Below are 25837 nucleotides of genomic sequence, written 5' to 3'. Positions count from 1 at the left end.
AAAAGAAATAGACTGAATTTAATGTGAACATTAAGAGGGTATTATAGCTATATATCTTTAGGGATATAATATAATTTTGAGTCAACAGATGTTTATAAAAGATTAAATCAGAGAACACTTCTATTCTTTGTAAAATTATTTAGTAAACTATCATTTATAACATTTTCCAAAATAACCTTTTAGAACTGTATTTAATTCCATTCACAGGACACAAGGGTTTCCAGAAAATGTCAACTTGTAAACATTTCATATTTTGTGAAAATAAACTAAAAGCAAAATGTCAACTTTACCACTTAGGAATTCTGTAAGAAGGAAAACATAAGAGATCATGTATAAAGCTATCTCAGGTGATTCATATTCAGTTCAAACTTAAGGAATATAAAGACGATGGATAAAAGAAAAAAATATGGAAAAAGAGGTACCCAAACCCATTTTCTTTCCATTCATAATACAAAAAAAAATACAAAAATGCCTTCTAAAAGTCTGTTCTTTATAGATGCATGTTAGTCCATTTCTAGAAAGGGAGTACATCTTAAGCATCACCACAGCTGGTACTCCATATGGAAGAGATGGCCAAAGTATCTGGCTCCTCTACTGACCTCAGTTGAAATTGAACGTCCACTTAGCATAAAAAATATTCAGTATCAGGGCTGAGAAATTTCTATTTCTTCATTATAACTCAGCTAATTAAAAAATTGACTATTAAATGTTTCAAAAATCAAGCTGGAAAATAATTACAATTTAAGAATGAAATTTCAGGTTTATTTTTGTATCCTAGAAGTCCATTTTATAATAATGGTTTTCAGTGTCTGCCAAATGTTGATTTTTAACTCTGGCCATCGGCCTTTGAACAAAAGGGTGGTGCACTTGATATACATCTAGGAAGAGAGCAAGTCCTCGCTCTTTAATGGGGCAGATCTCTGAGAGCAAGCTCTGCTCCAGGCCAAGCTCCATCCCTCACCTCTGCCATAGCTGTAAGAATGCCCTAGTTGTTGCACATTTTCCATTTTTCTGATAACATTTCTGCCATTTTCTGGAGAAATAAAATGTACACGCTTTAGAATACACCTGAGCACTATTAAATCAAGTGTCTTTGATCTCTAAACAAAAAATCTTATTGGGAAGCCTTACAATGGAAATAAAGAAACTCCTCAATGGCATGCTTTTTGCTTGTTTTTTTTGTTAAACACTTTTATTATGGCTAAAATTACCGTGTTGGCCATGAGGAAGAGGGGAATATGGAATCACTTCACTATAGATATACCTTTTGTGATATTACTGTATAATCTAAAGATAGTTATTTTGGAGGATGAGACACTGTATAAAACTCCCTAATATGTAAAACCCCTCACAGGTCTGAAGTTAAGAAAACGTCTAAGTCCGTCTGGGTAGCTCCCTTGGTTAGAGCCTTGTCCCAATACATGAGGTTGTGGGTTCCATCCCTGATCAGGACACATACAAGAATCAACCAATGAATGCATGCATGTCTGTTTCTCTCTCTCACCATTCCTCTCTCCCTCTTTTCCTCTCTCTCTCTCTAAAAAAAATAAAAATAAATAAAAGTAGATGTTTCTGTCTCCTTTCCTTTCTCTGTCTTCCTTCTCCACTCATTTTCCTTTAGGCATCATACCCCCCCCCAGCTGCCTGATGGCCCCAAACATCCCGACCACCAAGCCAGACTTTCCGTTTCTCATACTGCATCAGAGTAGATCATGCCCATCAGGGCCTGCCTTTCCTTCTTCATCCGCTTCCACCGTCACTCTCTCAGCTGCCTTCCTGAGAGATCCCAGAATAGACTCTTTCCTTCCCCTAATCCCTCTTCACTGCTATAGTAATGGTTACTAAAACCCTTAAAACCCCTCCAAACAAATATTATATGATTCTAAGAAATTCTTAATTTGAGGGATTTTATAATGACATTGTAGCTTTAAAATAAATTGTACACACACACACACACACGCAAACACACATCCTCACTTGAGAATATGTTTTTATTGATTTTAGAGAGAGGAAGGGAGAAAAATATCAATGTGAGAGAGAAACATTTGTTGGTTGCTTCCCATATGTGCCCTGACCAGGCATTGAATCCATGACAGATTAAGCTCCAACCAACTGAGCCACCTGGTCAGGGTAATTGTCCATATTTTTTGAGATGCACATTTAGTTTGTAGAGGTAAAATGACATAAAGTCTGGATTGCCTTCCAAATACTTTACAACAAAATACAACAAAAAAGGAGAGAAGAGAAAGAAAAAGAAAGAAGAAGGAAGGGAGAGAGGGAGGGGAAAAAGGAGGGAAGGAAGAAGGAAGGAAGGAGAAAAAAATGAAGAAATTTGGTAAAATCTTGATAATTATTGCCTGGGAGATGGGCATATGGATATTATTAACAGTACTCTACTTCTGAGTTCATCTGAACATTTTCATAATAAAAACAACAAAAACAAAAGCTTCTCTAGCTTATTACAATTTTTACAATAGAATTTCAATAATGTAAGGCCCTTCTGGAGAACTTTTGAAGAACAGACTAGAATTTAACGTTTGTTAGCTGGGTACTATGAAGCAGTAAATGTGCCATGGAAAGGAATGAGGAGGAGCGTGTGTGTGTGTGTGTGTGTGTGTGTGTGTACATCAATCTCAGTGTTCTATGCATTTGCTTCAGAGAAGGGGGCTTCACTGTCCCTTTACAGGAGCTCCCAACTGTAAAGTCACTAAACATGTCTCTCAGTTATGCTTTACATGAGTAGATAAAGAGTTTCTGTTCCAATCAAAAACATGAGATGCATTCCTGGTATCACAAATGACAGTTCAGTCTGAATTCCTTCACTGAACTCACCTCCACCTCTGCCTTTTCATGGTCATTTACATAGTGGTTAGGATTTGTGCTATTATTTGGACAATGTTATTCATCATAGATCATTGTAGGCAGGGTTAGGACTCTTCCTATTGAAAAAACATAAGCTCCAAGTAGTTAACACAAAAACTGAGAAAGGTCAACCTTTTGGGTCTGCATGTCAAGTCAGAAATTATTTATACCAAGGTGTCAGTTAGAAAAACTGAAAGAGATAGAGATAGAGATGAGAGAGAGAGAGAGAGAGAGAGAGAGAGAGAGAGAGAGAGAGATACCCTCATTGTATAATACTTTCTCCTGGTTTGGTAGAGAAGTTCTAGGAGTTTAAGGTTTCACCTTAAAATTAAACATTTCAGAGATAATCTATAGTAATAAAAGTGTAATATGCTAATTAAACTGGATATCCTTCCGGACTAAGCCCGGACTGCAGCCACCATGGCTGCGAGGGAGGGATCCAGGCAGCCGCCTGAAGGCCAACTCTTGCATGAATTTCGTGCATTGGGCCTCTAGTGGAGTGTATTTATAATACCATTTTACTCTGAAAATCCCCGAACCATTCAGGCCCAGTGAACTACCCCTCATTGGTCCTCATGTGTTTAAGCTTGTGTTTAAGCTTGGCATTAGACTGAAAGGTGAATGAAGAATAGAGGGATAAGAAAGGTAGCTGAGGGAATTTTAGTCATCCATTCATCTGGATGTATGATTTTCAGGTATCTCTGTGAATTTAGCATTCTACCAGGTTTTCTGCCCACAGGTAGTCAACAAATAATTTTTTTTCTCTCTCCATTGATTATTGGACCTGAATGATCTGCCTCATTTTATGTGTGTTGCAGGATAGAAAATGCAGTATTCATTGGACTGATAACCTCTTGAGTTTTAAATTCAATGATCATAATATCTCCTTTTACTTTTCATTGATGGTAAGGTAATCCCCTTTATACTTAGAGCATAAAACACAATATTGTTGACATTGCTACTGACACCTGCAAATTAAAGCTTTTATCAGCCCAATATAACTAACAAAATCAGCTTGTTATTAGTATAGTCAACTCTGCTGTTTAAGTGGAGAACTGCAATATTTAGAAAGATATTTTTATGATTTAGGAAGTGATAATTTCATTCTTTTTTAAAAATAAACTTTGTGTATTTAACTTTCACAATAGGATAAGTCTCAAACAGGAAGTGATCTAAGGGGACATTATCAAAGAATCCCACCGAGATTGCAGGGTTCTGTATTCAGTCCAAAATAACATGAGTTTATAAATAGTAAACTAGCACAGAACTTCATATCAACAGGTACAAGGTCTTAAATTATTTCCCTGTGATTAAATTACAAAGGTGCTACTAATTTTATTTGTTAAAGTTAGAATATATTTCACTATAAGTATTTATCTTACCTTTGGGAGATGTTCCAACTGTTGATTGTGTAACAAGATTTAGTGATGTTGTTGTGACTGGTGTCAGTACAGATGTTTTTGCTGCAGAAATTGTTGATGATTTTAATTGAGGAATGGTTGTATCTGAAAAAAAAAGTAAATTGTGTCAAAGTGGTTGCATTAAAATTTACATTTATTTTGCCAATCAACAGACTATTATATTTAAATAAAATGAACTCTACGTATACGTTGCTAACACAGCCAGTAGGGTATGAATTTGAAATTAAGTTTCTAATTGTTATTAAGTCAGCCCTGAGCAGTATTCATTCACAATCCCATCTGCTTCTCACCAATGGTGTGAATTTTAAAGATGGCTGGCATGAGCAGTCTGTGTGTCTGAAACAAAATAGTATCTGATAAAACTAGTGAGGAATATATGTGTACATTTAAAATTTAACAATATTTCAAATCAATTAAACTAATGTCAGATGAAATAATTAGACACTCTCTGGGTAGTGGATATTTTACTAATACTTTCAATTTTGCAACATGCGTACATTTTTGGCCATTGAGTTACTATAAATCTGCATTTTCAAATGTTTTACTTCTCTAAATTATAACAACCAAGGGCACAGAAATGAAGGCAATTGTGATCTATATTACATATTTACTGTTAATAATTCATTCTTTGGCAATAAAAACTCAATATTTTAATAATAATTCTTAGACGTCCCATTAAAATATTAATAATTTTTCAAATTGATGTAGGAGTTAATTCTGCATGATTTATAAAATATTTGTTTCACATAATATTATTATAATTTATTAGCATTTGTATAAGCTTTTTGATCCTCTATATTGCTATTCTTGCCTCTGTACACTGACTGTTGGGTTGAAGATCAAAAAGCAACAAACAAATGTCTACATACTTGGAAAAAGTATTCATGTCCATAGAAGGCATTATTTTTATGGTGTTTGTATAGTCAGTGGAGTATATAGTATAGCATTTAGTTAAGAAGGTGGATTTTGAATAACAAAGACTTATATTCAAATCCCACTGCTATGTCATTTCAGTAAATGTATGTCACTAGTATAAGTTTTCAAATTTAAATTTCATCCCAAATTTTCCTCTTTTAAATATTGAATGGCAACCATAATTTTAAAAGTTTTTTAATTAAAAAATAAGATATGTAGCCTACGTATTATAATTATGCCTTTTACATTTCAAAAACAGTAAAGTTCAAACGTTATTTTTCGCTGTACTAAAATAATTGTTTTAATCCTTTAAAATGTATACATAAACTCATCAATTATAACTTTTATTACATTAAAATATAATGTGCTAACTTCTTCAGTTATAATGAATAAAAATAAACTTAACTTAAAAATTTTTCCTCTTTTGAATCTGGAAAATACCAATAATTTTTCATGTCAGTGAAAAGTAATATTTCAGATGCCATGACATGGGTGTATTTCCTATTTCACTTTATAGCAGTGATTTTTCAACCTTTTTCATCTCATAGCACAGATAAATAATTACTAAAATTTTGCGGCTCATCAAAAAGTATAGAATTTTTTGCCAATTTGACAAAAATAGTAGGCGTGATTTTGATTCATTCACCTCGGTGTTATTGTGTTGGCTGTTGTCTGTTTTTTCATTTGACAATCTAAGGGACAAGAGGTCAGTGCCCCTGACTTACTAGTCAGGTGTTGCATGTGTTAAAAATTCTTGTGGCACATCTGTTGGAAATTGCTGCTCTATATTTTTGAGCGCTTGGAAATGTTAGCGCTTAGCACCAACTTTGTTGACAGCCAAGTACACAGAAATTGCTTGATGTATTCAGCATATACTAGTTGTGTTCAGCACTTACCAAAATGACAGAACTGCTTTTTCACAGGCTTATGGAAATCAAGTCAAAAGCTTTTTTCACCTCTGGAGATATACTTCACACCTTTGGTGTCACCCCTCTCCTTCCCACAATATTCATCAGGGAGAAGGGACATAGCATAAATGAGGTTACCTTCTCTCTTAGTCTATTCTCGCTATCTTTCTTTTTCTCCTGTAGTCCATGATGAGACACTAATTTCTAAGTGTAAATTAAGGTTGACGAAGTTATTCAAGGAAGCACATACCACATTGACTGGAATTTTTTCTTGAAATAACTTCAGTGATTCCCATCTGTTGACTTCCAAAATAGTAACCATCTTAATTTCTGAGTATAATCAACATCTCTAGAGATATTTTTCTTATATCTTCCCTCCCCCTCTATTTTTCTCTTACCCTTCCTTCCTTTCTTCCTTTCTTTCTTTCCTACCTTTTTTCTTCCACAAACAGTAACAAATATGAAAAGCATGATTCAATGCAGTGAAATATTTTATAATGTACCACATGGTATCACCCATGAGTAGCTTTCAAACCTGTAAGGAATGTGATGCTTATACATAATAAATAATAAAGGATATTTTTTATGTAGAACAGTGTTTTCCAAAGTGCAGGTTATGATGCATTTAAAGACTAGTACATAACCTGTTGCATTTAAAGTCATATCTCCTTCTATCCCCATACACTCATCTTTGAGTGGTGAGTACAAAATGCATTATACTGATGATGTATCCTAGAATTATACACTTGAATCCTATATAATTTTATTTTCCAATGTCACCCAATAAATTTAGTTAAAAAACAACAAAATCTGCTTAGTGGATTATAGTCAGAGCTTTTGCCAAATGAAAGAGAAAAGAGACAATATTAGAATGATATTGCAAATAACTTCATGAAGCTTTTGTTTTGGTGCATGTATGTGTGTGTAAATTTAAGTGAAATATGTGCCATGCAAAACATATTCCTTACTGTGATTCCAGCTAAACATTTGAAAGGTGCTGTACAAAATATTGGGCAAGGGATTATAAGATAAAAGATGACCACCCCGCATGCGCAAGGAATGCTTCCTTTGAGAATTGACATAGAGCTGGAGTTTTAAGAGTGTTTCCATACAGGAAGAGGAGAGGACATGAGCATAGGTCTGGAGTGGGGAACTAAGAAGTAATTGAGAAGACTTCAAACGGTTCTTTTTGGCTGGATTGTAATATCCTATGAAAGGATAGGTGGATGTTTGGTAAAATTCTGGAAGCCAGATTTTAGAGAATCTTGAACATCAAGCCAGGGACTTGGGACATTATCAATAAGTCAGTAGGGAGTTTTGGAAAATGAGCAAACATAAATTGTCCTGTAGAAAAAATGACGAGGAAATGGTGTGGCCAAGAATGAGAAGACACCAGTGGAACTGAATGCCCCCATTTTTATGTTAGCAATGTCCTCTGCCCTCCTGAAGTCAGCAGGTAAGATCAACGAGTTCCCGCCCATGAAATGACTTGAGACAAATTACAAGGAGGCATATTTCTAACCACTGGTGAGGTAAGATAGAGCTGTACTGTAAGACTTTTCTCCCTCAGCATCCTTCCACACATTTGGCCACTGATTTCCTTACTCCATTAATACTCATAATTAACATCTCTATTTATTAGTTCTTCAGATTGTTCAACAGAGAGTATGTCCTCTTTTGGCAAGGACTGACAACTCCTAAAAGTATTGAGTGAACCAGGTGAGCTAGGTTCAATGTGAGCTCTTTCTGCAGATTATCTCATTTAATCCTAACAAAGGCAGTGCAGTGCTCATACCGTTATGAGCATCGTTTTACACATTAGGGCCCTGAATCTCAAAGAAGCTAAGCAGCTTGCCCACATTACACAGGGGGAAGTAGTACAGTTGAAATGTTAATTCAGACAGCCTGGACTTCAGAGAAGACACCATTCACCACCACACGTCTTGCTATGGGAAGGTGGCTCTCTGCAAAGCCACATACCCCAACTCCACCTGCTCTTTGCCTGTGATAGTAAAAGGGAGGAAATAACTAGACAGTATTTTGCCTTTATGTATCTAGAATGAGAAAACAGATAAAATAATTCACCATTTTTTTCCTTAAAAATAACAAACATTCATATACACATACATACACACACATATTAGACTTATTGCTTTAAAAGAAATTTCTAATCCGCTAAAACTACATTTGAAAAATAAAAAATAGAGATGAACTCAGTTTAAAAATCAGCAAATAGAAACTTTTTCTTATTGTATAGTGGATAAGAATTATTCCCATTAACTACTACTGTTGAAGGTTTTATTGGCCATGATGTAAGGAGCAGTTATAATTGTACTGTATTTATTGTCTAAAGTTTATTCTAGGCTTGATTTGATGTCATCAGAAACTATTTAAGAAAATGGTTTATTCTGAAGTATTTTCTCTTCATAGGACATGGTGAAGTAGCATGTTCCCTCTCCTTAGCTCCAAGGCGATTGAAGATAAATTTAACAAGACCTGTGCTTTGCTTATGCCAATGACTTTGCTTGTGCCAAGTCAGATAGTGTTGCTCCTGGGAAGTTGTAAGAGTAACAGATGGCATTTTGTCCTGATTCCATCCTATGGCCATACACCCAGACTGAGAGAGCGCAGGGACACCACGACACTAGTTTCCTGTGCTATGAAAGGACAAAGTGTTGTTGGGATTTTAATCAAATAATTATTTTAATTGTAGAAATTATGATAGATTTATGCTAAGGATCTATTTATATAGATCCTAAATAGTCTTTCATTCTCTGAAGTTCAAGATAGAGAATTCCCGCGTGTTCATATATAACACCATATGGCAGTGATGGCAAACCTATGACACGTGTGTCAGAGGTGACACGCGAACTCATTTTTTTGGTTGATTTTTCTTTGTTAAATGGCATTTAAATATATAAAATAAATATCAAAAATATAAATCTTTGTTTTACTATGGTTGCAAATATCAAAAAATTTCTATATGTGACACGGCACCAGAGTTAAGTTAGGGTTTTTCAAAATGCTGACACGCTGAGCTCAAAAGGTTCACCATCACTGCCATATGGGATCTTTCTTGTGAACTTGCATATCTTGTCTTTGAGAATTCAGCTTATGGCTGGAAACCAAGTATCATATTTTCAAATGACCAAGTGATCTACCCTAATCTTTCTAGGTAACTCACAAATAGTCTCTAAATGTTAGAATTTCATTTATCCTCGTAATGAGTAGCTATTGCTCCAGTTATCTGTTCTCTTACCAAGGCCATGTGTAAAGTCCACTGGAAATCCACTACTAAAGAGAAAAGATCTTGCTTCTTATAGTTCAACACGAACACCAAATGACTAAGTTAGATTTCTAGAACTTGAAACCTGGCAAGAACTTTTTGCTATCTTACTGTAATACAATTTCTACATTTTATGGCTTAGATAATATATGAGTTTAAGGTAGTTTCAAAAGATTATCACCCCAGTAAAATTGTTCCCCTGATTCCCAGTTTAGCATTCTATTATGCAATTTAGAAAGTTCTGTGTTTGTTTCTCATTCTACTACTAGAGGCCCAGTGCATGACATTCATGCACTGGGAGTGGGGGGGGGGTCACTCAGTCCAGTCTGCGTCCTCTTGCAGTCCGGGACCCCGCAGGCAGACATCCCCCAAGGTGTCCTTAGTGCTGCCAAGGAGGTGGGAGAGGCTCTGGCCACTGCCACTGCTCTTGCCAGCCGTGAGCCCAGCTTCTGGCTGAGCATCTACTGCCTGGTGATCAGTGAGCATCATAGCGACCAGTTGTTCCAATGTTGGGTCAATTTGCATATTAGGGTTTTATTATATAGGATATGGGCATGTAAAATGCACCCCTGAAGGAGGCAGTGTTGAAGTTTCTCATGACTATCTCTGAAAAAATATTTACTTTGCCAGTTTTAACTATAAACAAACATTTTATAAGAGTTAAATTCTTTAAGGAAATAGAAGAATTATTTCTTTAGAAATATGTAATTACAGTATGTTAAAATGCTAATTAATAAATAATACCATAAACCCTCAAAGTACCATTATTAGGTAATATAATTTTAACCTAGAACAACCAATCTGTAGAAATTCAGATAAAATCGACAATTCTACATTTCAATAGTTTATGTATTATTTCCACTAACTGATGCTATCATAGTGCAATGCCACCTCCTATATTACACTGTCAGGCACTCAGAAATTTTATATAGATTTTATCATGAAATAAAGTAATTGCCAACTGTTTAGTTTTGATTTTCTGATGTTTATCCTCATGTGTATCAGAGCTTATAACGAATATGAATCCATTCTTAAGTTTGCATGTGATAGCAATGCGTAAATCAGGGTATTATAAATAGTAGGAGTGTCCCTTTTCATAATAACTTGTCAGTAGTTATCATCATTATAATAATTCTTTCTCAATGGGTACCTTTTATCTTCTTTGTTAGTAAATGATCATTAGTGAAGTTTAAGTTGAAAATTTTAATTTTCTCTCACACATTAAAAATGTATATTTAGCCTGCTCTGTGTGGCTCAGTAGTTGAGCATTGACCTATGAACCAGGAGGTCAAGGTTCAATTCCTGGTCAGGGCACATGCCCTGGTTGTGGGCTCAATCCCCAGTATGGGGCATGCAGGAGACAGCCACTGAGTAATTCTCTCTCATCATTGATGTTTATATCTCTCTCTTTCTCCCCCTTCCTCTCTCTGAAATCAATCAAAAATATATTTAAAATGCATATTAAAAACTTAAAAACAAAAATGTAATATATGGCAAATTTCTGCATAAAATTAAAGTATATTTAAATTGATTAATTAAATAAAATATGACATCATTTTTCATATTTCCACCAAAACAGATCCTTTAGGAAAGATAAGGCACCAACTCTTTGATGATCAGTTTCACAGTAAAACACATTTACGCTAATGAGATCCTTTTCGACATAGCAAAGGTTCACATTGGTTCTCTGCTAACCAAATACAATGCAGTTAGTTTTTTCTCAATTAAAAGAAACAAAAAAACACAATTACTATGGGAGGATGTATCCTTAATGATTTCTTCTATTTGCATCAATCCAAAACTTTATAAATCCTCTACAAAATGTATAAGTAATGCACTAACTAATAAATTATTTAGCTCAATTAATTTTCATAAAATAAAATATGTTTTAGATTTTATTTTGATACTTGAGCCATGAAACATTATATATACATACATATATGAAACATTATAAGATTATGCTAAGGTGCCATATAAAATGGTGCTATAAATTAATAATATACATTACTGGTTCTACACAATATTAAGTGAAATCAGAGTAAGGTGATGTCTCTGTATGAATCTAGAACAACCAAAATCATTTTCTTGTATGAAGAGATTCAAGAAGAATCAAATAATTCAGGACAACAAGAAAAAAAATGTCTCATGGGAAAAAAAGAAAGTACCTTCAAGTAGAAGGGAAAGTCAAGAGGGTCAAATAAAATAGAGGCTGTATCATATAAGGCTTGTAAGGGGACACTGATATTAGACACTATAAGCAGAATCTTTTGGGAGAGGTAAATTGGAAAAATCCCATTTTCAATAAAAACATCAGAGCTCGTGTCAACTCTTGAGAAAAGAATTTAAAATATGAAGTACAATTTCAATTAAGGCTAACAACGTACTGCAGCAGGGACAAAAATTTTGAGAATTCTTAAATTTTCTAGGTGGAAAAAAGAAGAAAATCTCATTTTTCACAGGCAGGAAAATACTCAGATCAGTGGGAGAAAGCTGTGCCCGATACAGGAATCTCTTCAGGTTGCCAGCCATCTGTGAGGTGTGTAGGGAGCGCCAAGCTTAGCAGGCTCGGAGCGTGCACAGGTGTCGCAGCCACCTGGCCCCTCCGGGGGAGCACAGGAAGGCAACATTGCATTGGTGAGTTGCTTAAACAGAAAACAACAATAGCTGCAAAATGGACCTGAAAATCTGAGGTGTTTTGCTGACAAATGGACGGAGGTGTACCAGGCAAATGCCTCCCCTCACCCAGGTGTTAGGTTGGAAATTATGGGGCAAGGCAGTTATTTTTCCTTCACAAAATAATTGTGATTCTGTAAAAATCATGTTCCATAATGAGATGTCTTAAAATTGTGGACTCTATGGTAAAGGATTTTTGTCTAATGTACCAAGTTTGATTGAATAGTTTTGACTCTGTGAGATGTAAAAAGGCAAAGGTTATATTTAATATTTATAAGGGCGGGAGTAAGAGGGGAAAGGAACAACCTGGCCGTACTCCTGGGCTCCTAGACAATTATCCCCGGATCCCCCCCACCATGCTATGCTCTGACTCCAGAGAGGAACTGTGCTTCTGCAGGTCAAACACTTCTTCCAAAAAAAAAGAAGAAGAAAAAGAAAAGATGCTTAAGCTTTGCAAGTCCTTGTACGCCCCAGCAATATTTACACGCAGATCCCTTGGGCCCATTTCATGACTTCTGGAAGGGGATCCATTTGGGGGCCCTCTTCATCCTGAAAGAAACAGCTGCTCTATCCCTTCTCTGGACTCAATTAGGGGCAATAATACAGGAAAGTGCAATCCCATGATCTCTCCAGTGGCACCTCCAGCTTTCCTCTGAACTCAGAATGCAGCCACTTAAAGTCTTGAGTCTTAACGACATTTTCCTCAGCATTTCTTCAGAAATGGGGATGGTCTCACTAAACACTTGTAGCAGCAGATCAGGATAGTTTAGAATAGTGACTTTCAGACATGAAATGACACAATGGGAGGTAGAAGACAGACAAAGACCTGGCAATTCTGACATGAGCTAACTATGTAACTTTGAGTGGGCCGCTTTATCAATCTCAGCCTCAGTTTCCTCTCTACAAGAAGTGGCTGTTGAACAATGTTGTTCAACTATAAGATTGTATTACCGCTAAGATTAATTATAATGTAAATACTGATTATGGCAAAGCATTAAGTATATGTTGCATTTCTCCAAACCAAGAGGAGACTTGTACTTTAGCAGTTTTACACAATGGCTTTGTGGAAATATTAACTTGTTACCTGGGAGAAATCTGAACCCTGAAGGGAATTCCATATTTTTTAGGGACAAAAATGTCTACATACATTTGCAATCTGATAATGTTACCTGGACTGAGTGAATTTCCCTTTAGGGTGCTGGTCTACCTACAACCAGAGAAAATGTGAAAGACAAAGTTTGAAATAGACATTTGGAATACTTTGTTTTAGAATTTTCTTTTCAACAGAAGACCAAGTGTAATGAGATGAAGTATTTTGCATAGGTAAGGTAATTCCTATGTGAGCAGATAAGAGCTCACCTCCAATAAGCTAATCAACTCCCGCCCACCAAGGTGTATGTGTGTGTGTTCATGTCTATATTTAATTAAGAACAGTTTTTTTTTCTAAAAATAGTCTACAATTTTGCATTTGGAGCTAGAAAATGATATTTGACTAAATTAGAGATATCTTATTTATCATTAATCTACTTTTATTTTTGTCTTCTCTAAATGTAAAGAAAAACTAGCAGATTTAAAATGTTATTTCATTTGTGTCAGTTGAAGGACTGTATTTTTAGTAAAAGAGGTTAAAATAAAAGAACAAAAGAAGTAACTTTTACCTTTTGAAAACTCAAAGATAATCATTTGTTGCCCTGAAAAGAGTTATTTAAAGAGACAAAACATTTTAAATAATAGATATTGCTAGAACCCAAGCATGTGTAACAATAATTAAGCTCTGATGTTCTAACTTCTACATTTCTACAAAACAAGAGGAGGCTTGTGCTTTAGCAGTTTTACACGATGGCTTTATGGAGACATGAACTTGTTACCTGGGAGAAATCTTTCATGTTCGTTCCCTCTACATTGACTAGAGTCTTTGAACTACAATGTCATGTTTGTGGTTGCAGTATTGCTATGCTATTATTTTAGTAGCCTAATGACTTTAGAGTACATTTTTTATATTATTGCTAATTTATTATGAAAGTGAATATAACTAATTAAGGTATGGAAAGTATGGAAAGTAAAAAAACATTGATCATCAGTATTGCCTCCTGTTTTTGGTTGACCAACCAGTTTATCCATCAGGAATTATTAAATAAATCAAAACAAAACCTCTTAGCTCAAAGTTTTGTCTTATCTTGTTCATCATTAGAACATTAATGTGCAACATTTTACTAAAAATTTAAAAGTAGAAAGGTCAATGATATTTTAATATCAAATGATTCAGAGAAAATTTATGAAGGGCTTTTTAAAATACTACATCTTTCTTGTCCTTATCAATTTATTGGTTACTTATCCTGTATTTAGGGCAAAGTTGCAGAAAAATGTTTACCTTTTTTTGTTTTGGGGTAAAGTAGCAGTGAAATGGTAAATATATTATTGTTTGGCCTCACTTTTATAGCAAAATCATTAATTACCCTGATCACAATAAAAAACTATTTTGCCCTCTTTATTTTATTTGCATTGATATTGATATATATATATATATATATATATATATATATATATATATATATATACACACAGACACACACAAACACACACACACACACACACACACACACACACACACACACACTGAGTGGCCGGATTATTATGACCACCTGACATTTGTAGGCAAATTAGCATACACTGCATTGTATGGGATATGGAAGCCGAAGGCCTGTTTGAACACCTTTGTTGTCTGCAGTTACCAAGATAAAATGTCTCCAATTCTCACAGGAACACAAGGATTGGACAGTCGAGCATTGGAAAAAAGTCATGTGGTGCTCATATTGTGCAGGAGTGGTTTCAAGAACATGAGGGAGACTTTACCTTGATTAGTTGGCCCCCACAATTACCAGATCTCAATCCAATTGCACATTTGTGGGACAAAGTTAAAAGAGCCATCAGGTAGCTGTTTCCACAGCCATCAAATCTCACAGAACTGGACAGTGCTATTCATCAGGCATGGTGTCAGATTCCTCGCATCACCTTTCAACATCTCGTGGAGTCTGCCAAGAAGAATCACCGCAGTATTGAAATCCACATGGGTCTATATATATAGACCCATGTGGATTTAGAAAATTCACTAAGTAATTGAAGATAATCTGTGAGCAAGGATTAAATCAAGGGCTGTGTGGTGTAGGAAGTGCAGGGCTCTGAGGCCATGTCACCCAGTTTGAGCTCAGGCCCCACCACTTACCAGTCATGTGACTTGATGCAAATTGCTTAAACTCTTTAGCTTCAGTTTTCAATATTATAGAAACCTACCCTATAGGGTTTTTGCATAAATCAAAATATTGATATATATAAAAAGGTGAGAGGTGCAACTAATATCTGGATTGTACTTGAATTTATCCTAATTAAAAACCAATAGGCCAGATACATTTATGTTTCTTGCTTATACTATCTCTCAATGCTTGATTAACTTCTTACAGGGCCACGCCAAATGCAGTCAGTGGATTCAAGCTGGTCAAGTCTTTTTGAAAGACTTAAGCTCCACCTAAATCATAACATAGCTTCTATTTATGTCTTAATTTTGACAATTACTTCACCAGATTTTATAAATTAGTTTCTTTTTCTAACATCTTTATACCATTTATTTCAAGAAGTTTTGATTATAGTGGTAGAACAGATAATAAGATTGCAGGATATTAAAAAGAAAATTTGAAAGTTGTTTTCACATAATAGAAGTAAGAGATTTTATATAGTGCAGGTCTATAGGCCCAGGTTGCTAAGATGCTGTGGGCATGATACTCCTGGGATCTGTAGCGTTTTACCAGGAATTATTAAATAGGTCTCCACACTCAATATTGTCTGTATACTGAAAAAAAAATCACATATGTATGCTACTATTTTAAAATATGTATATCTTCTACTGTGATTAATAAAATATAACATTTTAAAAATTGCTAAATATTTAGAAAGATTCTATTTCTAAATATGTGGGTGCCATTATTATCTTCCTAGGAATGGAATTTACAATAAATTCCACATAAATGAGATTCATCTTCAGAAAATTGGGGACCACTCCCTTGTATATCCTAGTATAGCAATAACAGTACAATTTTGTTATTTTGATTGAAGGCTTCATCTAACATCACAAACTGTGTCAGAATTAGGTAAATGGTCTGAAACATGTCCTGCAAATGGTTAGGGGCCCTCTTTAAACAGTGTGACTCATACTTTTTAATTAAAAACAAGCAAGCAAAGACTTATAGAGCAGGGGGTTTATGAGCCCTTAGGGGTCTGGCATATCCTAGTTGTAAGTGATTTCTGAGGATCTGTTTCCCCACAGTCTCTCCACATTGGAGATGGAAAAACTGCTCTGAACCACATGCCCAAGAGGAGCCCATTATGGATTTACACAAGAGCAGAGAAGTCGTCGTGTCTACTTTCTGATTCGAGAGACTAGCTTTTATATGGCATGTTTTCCAAATTAAAAAATATTTTGAACATTTCATTAGGATGCCATCAAAGGAATCACGTGTGGTAGGTTAATTAAATCTCTAACACATTTAAAAATAACTCTGCATGTTGTGGGACTGATGCAGTCCCTGGAAAAAGAAAGAGCTTGAACCAAATACTGCAACAGATTATTTATTTAATGGTAGGCGACAGACACACTTCCAGAGTATGTTCTCAAAGCCTATTTGGGAAGTATCTGCTCTGCTGACAGGGGGTAAAATCAGGAAATACATTAAAAGAAAAAAGAAGAGCAAGAAATAAACTGTATACTTTTCTTCTCAATCAACTTAAGTTTGTCTCATTAATTAAAAGTAGTGCCCTCTTACTTGATATCACCCAGTTTTAACTAGAAGAATGAACCCTCCCAAATCCCTTCCCAAATGCCAAGGTGAAGGCTCGGATGGGAAATTTTTTCTTATCTAAGAACAAATGTTTAGATGTATTCTTTCTAAAGGTGATTTTGGTATTTAAGAGGATGTCCAGGCTGTGAGGGAAGTAAGAGAAGGAGCTAGACTGCTAGAGAGAACTGAATTGTTCTGACCAAGGAAATGGAAACGATTTGTTATTTTTTTACCCCTGAGGTTGAAAGGGCAGAAGATGTGGGGAAACAGGAATAAGAAAAGGCTAAGAGAGAAGGGATTTTAAGAACTGGGGAGGGATATCGTCCATGCAGGAAGCAGCTGATCAGATTGAGATGTTACCCTCTCACATCAATGTTTCTCTCTCTCTCCTCTTCTCCCTTCCTCTCTCTCTCTAAAAATTGATAAACAAAAAAATTTTTTTTTTAAGAACTGGGATATATAAAACTCATTCTTAACTTTGCGTCACTCTGATGTAAAACCTTCCTTCCTTCAGTAAAGTCTGTTTGTACACACACACTCGGCAGATATCAATACTTTCCTTAAGTGGGAGTTCTGGGCCCCCATGAAGGAAAGGGGAACTACATTTTGATTGTTGCCAATGCAAAGTGATATGTTGCAAGATACCAAATGGAGTACAGGGTTGGAAGGATGCAAGATGCTGGAAGGAAAGGTGAGCCTGGAAATGTAATCTTCCCTCAGTCACAAAGGGTTTGTTTGCAGAAAGGTGGGACACTGGTGTTTCCTTTGAGCAGAAAAAAAGTCTTCAGTCTGAGCATGTTTTTATATTACAGGACGGTAATATCCAAGTGACATCTGAGTTATATAAATTTATTTTATTAGTTGATTAAATACCGTTTACTGGATCCAGAATTGCTGAGTCACAGTTATGCACTTGCTGAGCAGAGGATAATCGTAAATTTGTTCTATAGTAAATCATTCCAGATAGAGTTGGCTATAAATTGTTTGCTTCAAAGATATGGCAAGATAGATAATCAGAAAAATAGATTCTGGAGCTATGAGTAAGCACTTCAATGCAGCAGCAAAAATTATTGAAACCTGAGATCTTACTGGAATTAAGCAATAAAGTATTTTCTAAGTGTAAAGGTTTCCTTTAAATTATAGTTGGCATTCATTTGTAAACTGATTTTTTTTCTTGTTTAGAAGAGGAATTCTGGTCAGAACAATTAAATTAACTTGCCTGATAGAGTAAGAGAGATAGTAAGCGAAATAAGTAGATATAATCTCATTATAATCAATATATAATCAGTTTCATTTATTCAGAAAGCCCAAGAAATATGGTGCATAATTAAACATTTTTTATTAGTTTAGAATCATTATTTAAGATATTCCAGAATGATAGATTCAAACAATAAGAATTGAATATCAGGATAGCATTGACATTTCTGTATATCTCCTACTATGAATGCTGTACTTGACAAAAGGCCCTTATTAAATATTTGTTAAATTGTAAATATAAATAATTTTTCCTGAATAGCCAGAATCCTCAAAATATTGTAATTACTTTACCATTTTTAAATAGAATTACCAATGGCTAGGAAGTAAAACTTGGGTTGAATTTATACTGAACATATGATCTGTTGAAATAAAAATTCTGGTTAAAATTTGTTGGTAACTCATTATTCTTTACATTTTATTACTATTTATAAACACATCTCCGCCCTTTTGTGACATCAACAGTGTTGAATGCTTGATACATTTTGATTTATGATTCTTTTTCCTGATATAGGAAACTCTGGGAAGAAGTTGTAGGAAGAATGTGTTTTTGGCATTTTTCTTATCTCTCATGAGTCTTATGTAATATTTGAAAGCATCACACTTCATATTCTCCTGGGTGATAAAGGTTGAAATAAAATGTATTTGTTAAATTCAGAAGAGTCACTTAACAACTTAAAGTTTCCTCAAAACTCTTGTCCATTTAGCAGCCTACTAGTGAGAACAAAAGAGTTGACAAAACGAAATGCCAAATTTAGCTGTAGCTGCTTCCCATGGTTTAGTCTCCAGGAAAGTGTGTCCACAATTTAATTCCCTACTGTACAATTTTGGAGGTTTTCATATTCTTTATCTACTACTAGTTCCTTACTCTTATTATTAAAAGTTTTAAACATTAAATTTGGTTTTAAAAAAGAAATATAATACTCTCGCCCTGGCCGGTGTGGCTCAGTGTTCACAGGTTCAATTCCCAGTCAAGGGCAAGTACCCTGGGTTGCAAGTTCAATCCCCAGCCCTGGTTGGAGCAAGTGCAGGGGGCAACCAATCGAAGTGGATGAGGGTAAAAAAAAGAAGAAGAAATATAATACTCTCACAAAAAGAGAATAAGGTCACTCATCGTTAATTGAAATAACCACAAGAGTAAATACTATGAAAAGTCATTTTTATACAGATATCGCTAACCGTGATGATTCCATGCTTGGATCCTGCTCTCCCTGTGTTGACAAGAGAAATAAGCGGGTGTAAGGCATAGTAAAGATATAAGAATACCAAATATGCACTTAGGTAGCCGGGAGTATGATAAAGATTTGCATCAGTGTTATTTAATCCTGCGGCCATTTGTGGTTTCTCACCTATCACCAGTATTACCCATTACATACCCTAGAAATACTGCTTTAGGCGAAAGCCTTTTAAGTTGTAAAGTACCTTGTAACGCACCAAATTACAGCTTGTCCTTCTAGCAGAAAGTCAACCTTTTTATCCTCTTTTCTCATATTAACATACATTGGTTCCCACCCTTTAAAACTAAGGTCCAAAGGAGTACAAAGATCAGTATTGCTTAGGAGCCCAGTAATACAGATAGAAATTAAGGGCTGAGTAAGTGATTACTAATCATTTAGGCTCAAATACCTATGTGGAGACTATATATACAGCTATCCCCCCCTTATCCACAGTTTCACTTTCCACATTTTCAGTTACCCGCAGTCAGCCATGGTCCAAAAATATTAAATAAAAAATTCCAGAAAGAAACAATTCTGGAGTTGTGAATTGCACACCTTTCTGAGTAGCATGATTAAATCTTATGCCATTAGCCTTCCTGTCCGTATTGTGAATCATCCTTTGTCTAGTGTCTCCGCTGCATACGCTCCCTGTCCATTAGTTGCTTCAGAGTTCTCATTATCAGATTGACTGTCGCAGCATCGCAGTGCTTGTGTTCACGGAACCCTTATTTTACTTATAATGGCCTTGAAATGAGTAGGGATGCTGGCAATTTGAATAAACCAAAGAAAAGTCATAAAATGCTTCAAGTAAAAAATTGAAAGTTCGGTACTAGCTGTGGTCTAGGCATCCAGTAGGAGTCTTGGAATTATTACCCACAGATAAGAGGGGACTACTGTACAAAGCAGAAGCCATAAGGACTACACAAATCTAGTTAGGCTTGAGTAAGGCTTTTGATTTTGACAGTATGAACTAAATTATAAGCCAAAAAGGAGAAAAGCAATTTAAGAAAAAGTTTAGAGCAATATAGCAAACAGACCTGAGCTTTACATAAAAAAAAAATCCAAATCAAGTTATTAAAGGACAGTATGTTGAACTGCATTTTTAATATTTCTGATAATAGTAAAGAAGTTGACAATATAAAAAATTAGATAAATTATTGTTCATTTACAGGATAAAGTTCAGTAGAAATAAATATAAACAGCAAAAGAGCAAAAGCAAATTTAGTAAAACAGTATAAGAATAAATATACCATAAAAAGATGTAAAGTTAAAAGAAGCCTTGAGCAAGAAATAAATAATTAATATTCTATCTTTAAATTCTACTTGCAATGAAACAGTACTGATGACATTATGCTTTATAACTAAAAAGTAAGTATTATTAACTGTTCGATGTGGTTAGATCTTTATTACACCATGAATTCAATTTTTATGTCTGTGTTTTATGCAAGTAGGAGAAAAGTTGTCAAAGAAGATAAAGTAATGTGAGTAAAGATGAACACTGGATTCCAGGAGGGAAAGAAAAAGGAGTTGGAATAATTTACTGTTTAACCTGAGGAAACCGTGTCTAAAACTAAATTCAATCCTTTCCAAACTTAAGTTTCTCTAATATCATTTATCTCTCTATTTTTCATTTCCCAATACATGAAGGAAAGTGAAAAGAATTACACCTTACAATTTCTGATACTTCACTAGACGAAAAAAATCAGTAATTATTTCTTAATATTCAGAGAAAATAGGCAAATATAGTTCATTAACAAATGAATTCTCTGTAAGCACATCAAGAAATACAAATGATATCTATAAGCCAAATTCATTAGTAAAATATATCTTTCGTGAAAATAACATGATGACTTCCATAATAACAATGTGTAACTTTTAAAATTATCTGTTGGAAGAATAGAAAAAACTATCCTATCTAATAAAAGAGAAACATGGTAATTAGCGTACGACCGCTACCCTTCCCATTGGCTAATCAGGGCGATATGCAAATTAACTGGCAGCGAAGATGGTGGCCGGCAGCCAGGCAGCTTGAAACTAACAAGAGGCTTGCTTGCTTCAGTGACGGAGGAAACCAACGTTCCCTGCCTGCCTTGCCGGCCTCTGAGCCTGCAGTTTGAAACATAGTTACAAATATAGAAGCTAAACAAAACCCCAGAAACCTGCTTTCAACCAGCCGGGATCTCAGAGCTGGAGTTGATACAGTGTTTCGATTATAGAACCCAAACAAACCAGATACCTCTTTCAGCAGCAGAGGCCTCAGAGCTGGAGCCAGAGCTAAAGCTGGCCCAGAATAAAAAAGAAAAAGAAAAAAAGGAACAGTTGGGAGCTTCAGTCACCCACCAGCCTAAAAACAGCCCTCAGCCCCTCACCCAGACTGGCCAGGCACCCCAGTGGGGACCCCCACCCTGAAGGGTGTGTGGCCAGCTGCAAACAACCATCATCCCCTCACCCAGGCTGGCCAGGCACCCCAGTGGGGACCCCCACCCTGATCCAGGACACCCTTCAGGGCAAACCAGCCAGCTCCACCCATGCACCAGGCCTCTATCCTATATAGTAAAAGGGTAATATGCCTCCCAGCACCGGGATCAGCAGAGCTGTGAGGTCTCCCGACACCGGGATCAGCATGACAGGGGGCAGTGCCCAAACCCCCTGATTGCCCTGAGGCTCTGTGTGTGACAGGGGGTGGGGCCACAACATCCCTATCCGCCCTGCTCTCTTCCTGACAGGGGAAGGCGCCCCAACCTCCTGATCAGCCCTGCTCTGTGCCTGATAGGGGGGAGCTCCCCAACCCCCTGATTGCCCTGCGGCTCTGTGTGTGACAGGGTGTGGCACCCTAACCCCCTGATCGGCCCTGCTCTGTGAGTGACAGGGTAAGGAGCCCCAACCCCCCTGATGGGCCCTGCTCTGTGCGTGACAGGGGGTGGCGCCGCAACCTCCCCATCGACCCTGCCTTGAGTGTGACAGGGGGTGGTGCCCAACCCCCCAATCATCCCTACCCTGAGCGTGACTGAGGGTGGCATCGCAACCTCCCAATCTGCCCTGCTCTGTGCATGATAGGGGGTGGCACCCCAACTCCCCAATCAGCCCTGCTCTGAGCCTGACCAGGGGCTGCACCTAAGGATTGGGCCTGCCCTCTGCCACCCGGGAGCAAGCCTAAGCCAGCAGGTCGTTATCTCCCGAGGGGTCCCAGACTGCGAGAGGGCACAGGCCAGGCTGAGGGATGCCCCCCTTCTCCGCCGAGTGCACAAATTTTTGTGCACTGGGCCTCTATTATTGCTTATAAAATATATTACTATTATTGCTATAATATTACAAAAATGATGATTATGCAACATTCTAATTCTATCCATACCAGCTCTTCAATGATAAATGAAAACTCTGTACTTAAAGAATTTAATAGGCAAGGCATATAATCCTAAAGATTGTTTGGGCTTTATGCAGCAAGCAAATAATGGATCAATTAAAAAAAAATTCAGCCCGTATCAATTAAACATTTACTGTGGGCATAGCTTGAGAGAAAATAATTCACCTTGCCTCTAGAAAAAAATTTCTTGATACAAGGTGTCTTTTCTGTTCATCTGAATATCAATCAATTTTGTGTCAAAAGTTTAAATGTATTACAGGTTTTCATTTATTGCACTTGTATCAGCCATTTATTTCTGCATAACAAATTGTACCTAAACATCTGTCTTAAGACACTAATCATTTATTATCTTTCACAGTATTTAATGGAGCAATACATTTAGACTACCTTTCACCAAGTCCAGGTTGAGGGTCTCTCATGAGATAGCAATCTCTAGCAATTACAGCTTGGGCTGCAATCAGCTCCAGGCTAGGTGGGTCTCGAAGAGCCATTTTCCAGATGGCTCACTCACAGTGCTGGCAACCATGCTGGCTGTGGTGGGAGGCCTCAGTTTTCCCCACTGGCTGGCTCCACAAGGCTGTCTGATTGCTCTCACAACAGGATGGCTGGCTTCCCCAGGGAAAGCCACCTGAGAGACTGAGGTAGAAACCATAATGTCTTTTACTACCTTGCCTTGGCAATCACACACTATCCCTTCCACTGTATTCTGTGAGTCACATAATTCAGCCCTAACTGAGAATGGTCCACTCTAGGGCTTGAGTATCAAAAGGCAAGGATCATTGGGGCCCATCTTGCAAACTGGCTCCCCCAAGTTAACAATTTGGATTAGTCTGAAGCACAGAGATGATTAGATTGAAAGTGAATGTCTGTATTTTAGAAGAAAATCCAAGTTTTCTTTATGACCTGAATCTATGCTGGTTTCTCTGCTACCCCTTAAATATGGCATGTTTATTTTCTACTCTGTAACATCGTTTATGTTTTCCCTCCATCTTTTTTATTTAATAAAACTCCTAGAGAACACAGATAATTTTTCTTTAACACTCAAATGAAGTTGTGCCATCTGCAGGAAGCTTTATTTATCAGTTCCATCTGCAATGACTACCCCTATATATACAATTCTTAAACCACACAATTGAACACTTAGTGAGTCCATTTCCTCCAATTAACACAGACCATAACTGAATGATTAGTATATACTAAGCATTACATACTGTGTTAGGTAATGGCATAAAAGTTTTATTTCCCTTATCAATCTAATTCAGTTATATATATTATATTTATGATGCTAATATTTAATATATGTTTTGGAAGTACATTCTTCAAGTTGTTAAATGTAAGGTTGTGTGTGTTTTTTAATTTACATAATAAAATGTATTTCTTAAGTTTAGTTTACAAATATTATTATTCTATTTATTAATATAGCAAATTTAACAGTAACAGAGGCCCTTTAAACATGAAATCCAATTTGTATGTTTTGTTAATTAAACTCCCTTAAGTATTTAAAACTCTATTCATAAATTTAAAATAGTTAACACATACCAGTTTGCCCACCTTTCAGGGTTTTGTAGAGATAACATATAGAAAGTACTCTGTAAACTCTCCATTAAGACACAAATATGGCATCCTTGATATTAAATCATAAAGTCAAGCATGCTACCATATTGAAATGATTCTAGGGTAAAGAAAGCACATACGTGCTTTTAATAAATGTTTTATCATGGTGAACATTTTTTTTAAGTAGTTCTCTTATCCTGAATTACTTGGAGATTGGAGAAAGTTGAAATGGAATTAAAGTCCTCAAAGTATTAAACATCGTTCCACTCACGACAACCTGTCTTAAACGCCAACAAGCATACCAAGCAAGCTCCAGTTTGCACTTCAGCAGGTAGGCTCCAGCCTCACGAAGAGGACCGGGTGGACACCAGGGCTTTTGAGGCGCATTGCTAGTCATGAGACCGCAGGGTCAGCCGTTAGTGTCCTGGGCAGACACACATCAACTAGTGCCTATCAAATTAAAGATGACGAAGGCCTCTGGCTGCTAACATTCCAGGTCGTAACATCTTAGAGAGAGCTACCACAATACAAGGGACAAAGTTGAATAGAAGCAGGTCTTCCATGAAAGGCTTCTTACCCTGAATAAGAGTGAATGCCACCTAAGAGAACAGCAGAATGAGATTGAGAGGAAATTGATAACAGCTCAATTAAAGCTTAAAAGTGTCCAGTAGGTCTTCCTTTTTCATAGGGGATGGAGAATTCACAATAGTTTATGATGAATGACAATAGAGATTTGTTTGCTAAAAAGGGATTTTCGTGTCACAAAGTACTTCAGAAGGCTGCTGACTTTTCTCTCCATAGCTTGCTTTTATTGGTGTTTCTTAAGGTTTTCTGATTAATACATTCTGCCTCTGTTGTGTACTAGTCATTCTTAAAACCTTGACAAATTTTATCTGATCATTTTCACTCAGTAAGACAGTTTATTTCCCTTTTAATAGATCTCAGCTTCAATTTTTAAGTTGCTTATGCTTGTATCTGCATTTTATTCACTCCCCCTAACTTTTGTTACAACAATAAAAGGTAATATGAATAGAAAAGCGTAAAGATATAAATATACATATAATGCCTAAATAATAGCCAGAATTTGGTGTAATTATGACTCAGTTTAAGAAATAGAATATTACCAGCCATTCAGAAGCTCCTTGGGAATGTTCTGTGAGTTAAATCCCTCTGCTACTACTAGAGGTTACCCATAGCTGATCTGACTTATGGTAATGGTTTCTAGCATGTCTTTATAGCAGTGATTTTCAACTAGTGTGCTGCAAGAGTTTTTAAAACATGCAATACCTGACTAGTTAGTCATAGGCACTGACCTCTTTTCCCTTAGATTGTCAAATAAAACAAACAAACAAACAAAACCCAACAGCCAACACAATAGCCATCTGATGTGAATGAGCCAAAATTATACCTATTTTTTTTCCAGATCAGCAAAAAATATAATTTTTTGTGTGCCTCAGAATTTTAGTAGTTTATGTGTACTATGAGATGAAAAGGGTTGAAAATTGCTGCTTTATAAATTTTCTATCTATGTGCACATCTCAATATAATCAAACT

General features: G+C 36.2%; 1 protein-coding gene across 3 annotated transcripts in view; it reads right to left on the bottom strand.

Moving 5' to 3' along the window:
- EMCN (endomucin) overlaps positions 1–25837 on the bottom strand; it is a 100672-nt gene that overhangs the window by 60199 nt on the left and 14636 nt on the right. For all 3 annotated transcript variants that reach the window (XM_059664564.1, XM_059664546.1, XM_059664556.1), the window contains exon 2: positions 4245–4367. In XM_059664564.1, coding sequence (XP_059520547.1) covers positions 4245–4367 — 123 coding nt within the window. The remainder of the gene's footprint in view (positions 1–4244; positions 4368–25837) is intronic.

The sequence above is a fragment of the Myotis daubentonii genome, chromosome 1 (genome assembly GCF_963259705.1).
Source record: "Myotis daubentonii chromosome 1, mMyoDau2.1, whole genome shotgun sequence".
Taxonomy (NCBI): Eukaryota; Metazoa; Chordata; class Mammalia; order Chiroptera; family Vespertilionidae; genus Myotis; species Myotis daubentonii.
The sequence above is the reverse complement of the archived record's forward strand: the minus strand, read 5'-3'. Positions and strand labels throughout refer to the sequence as shown.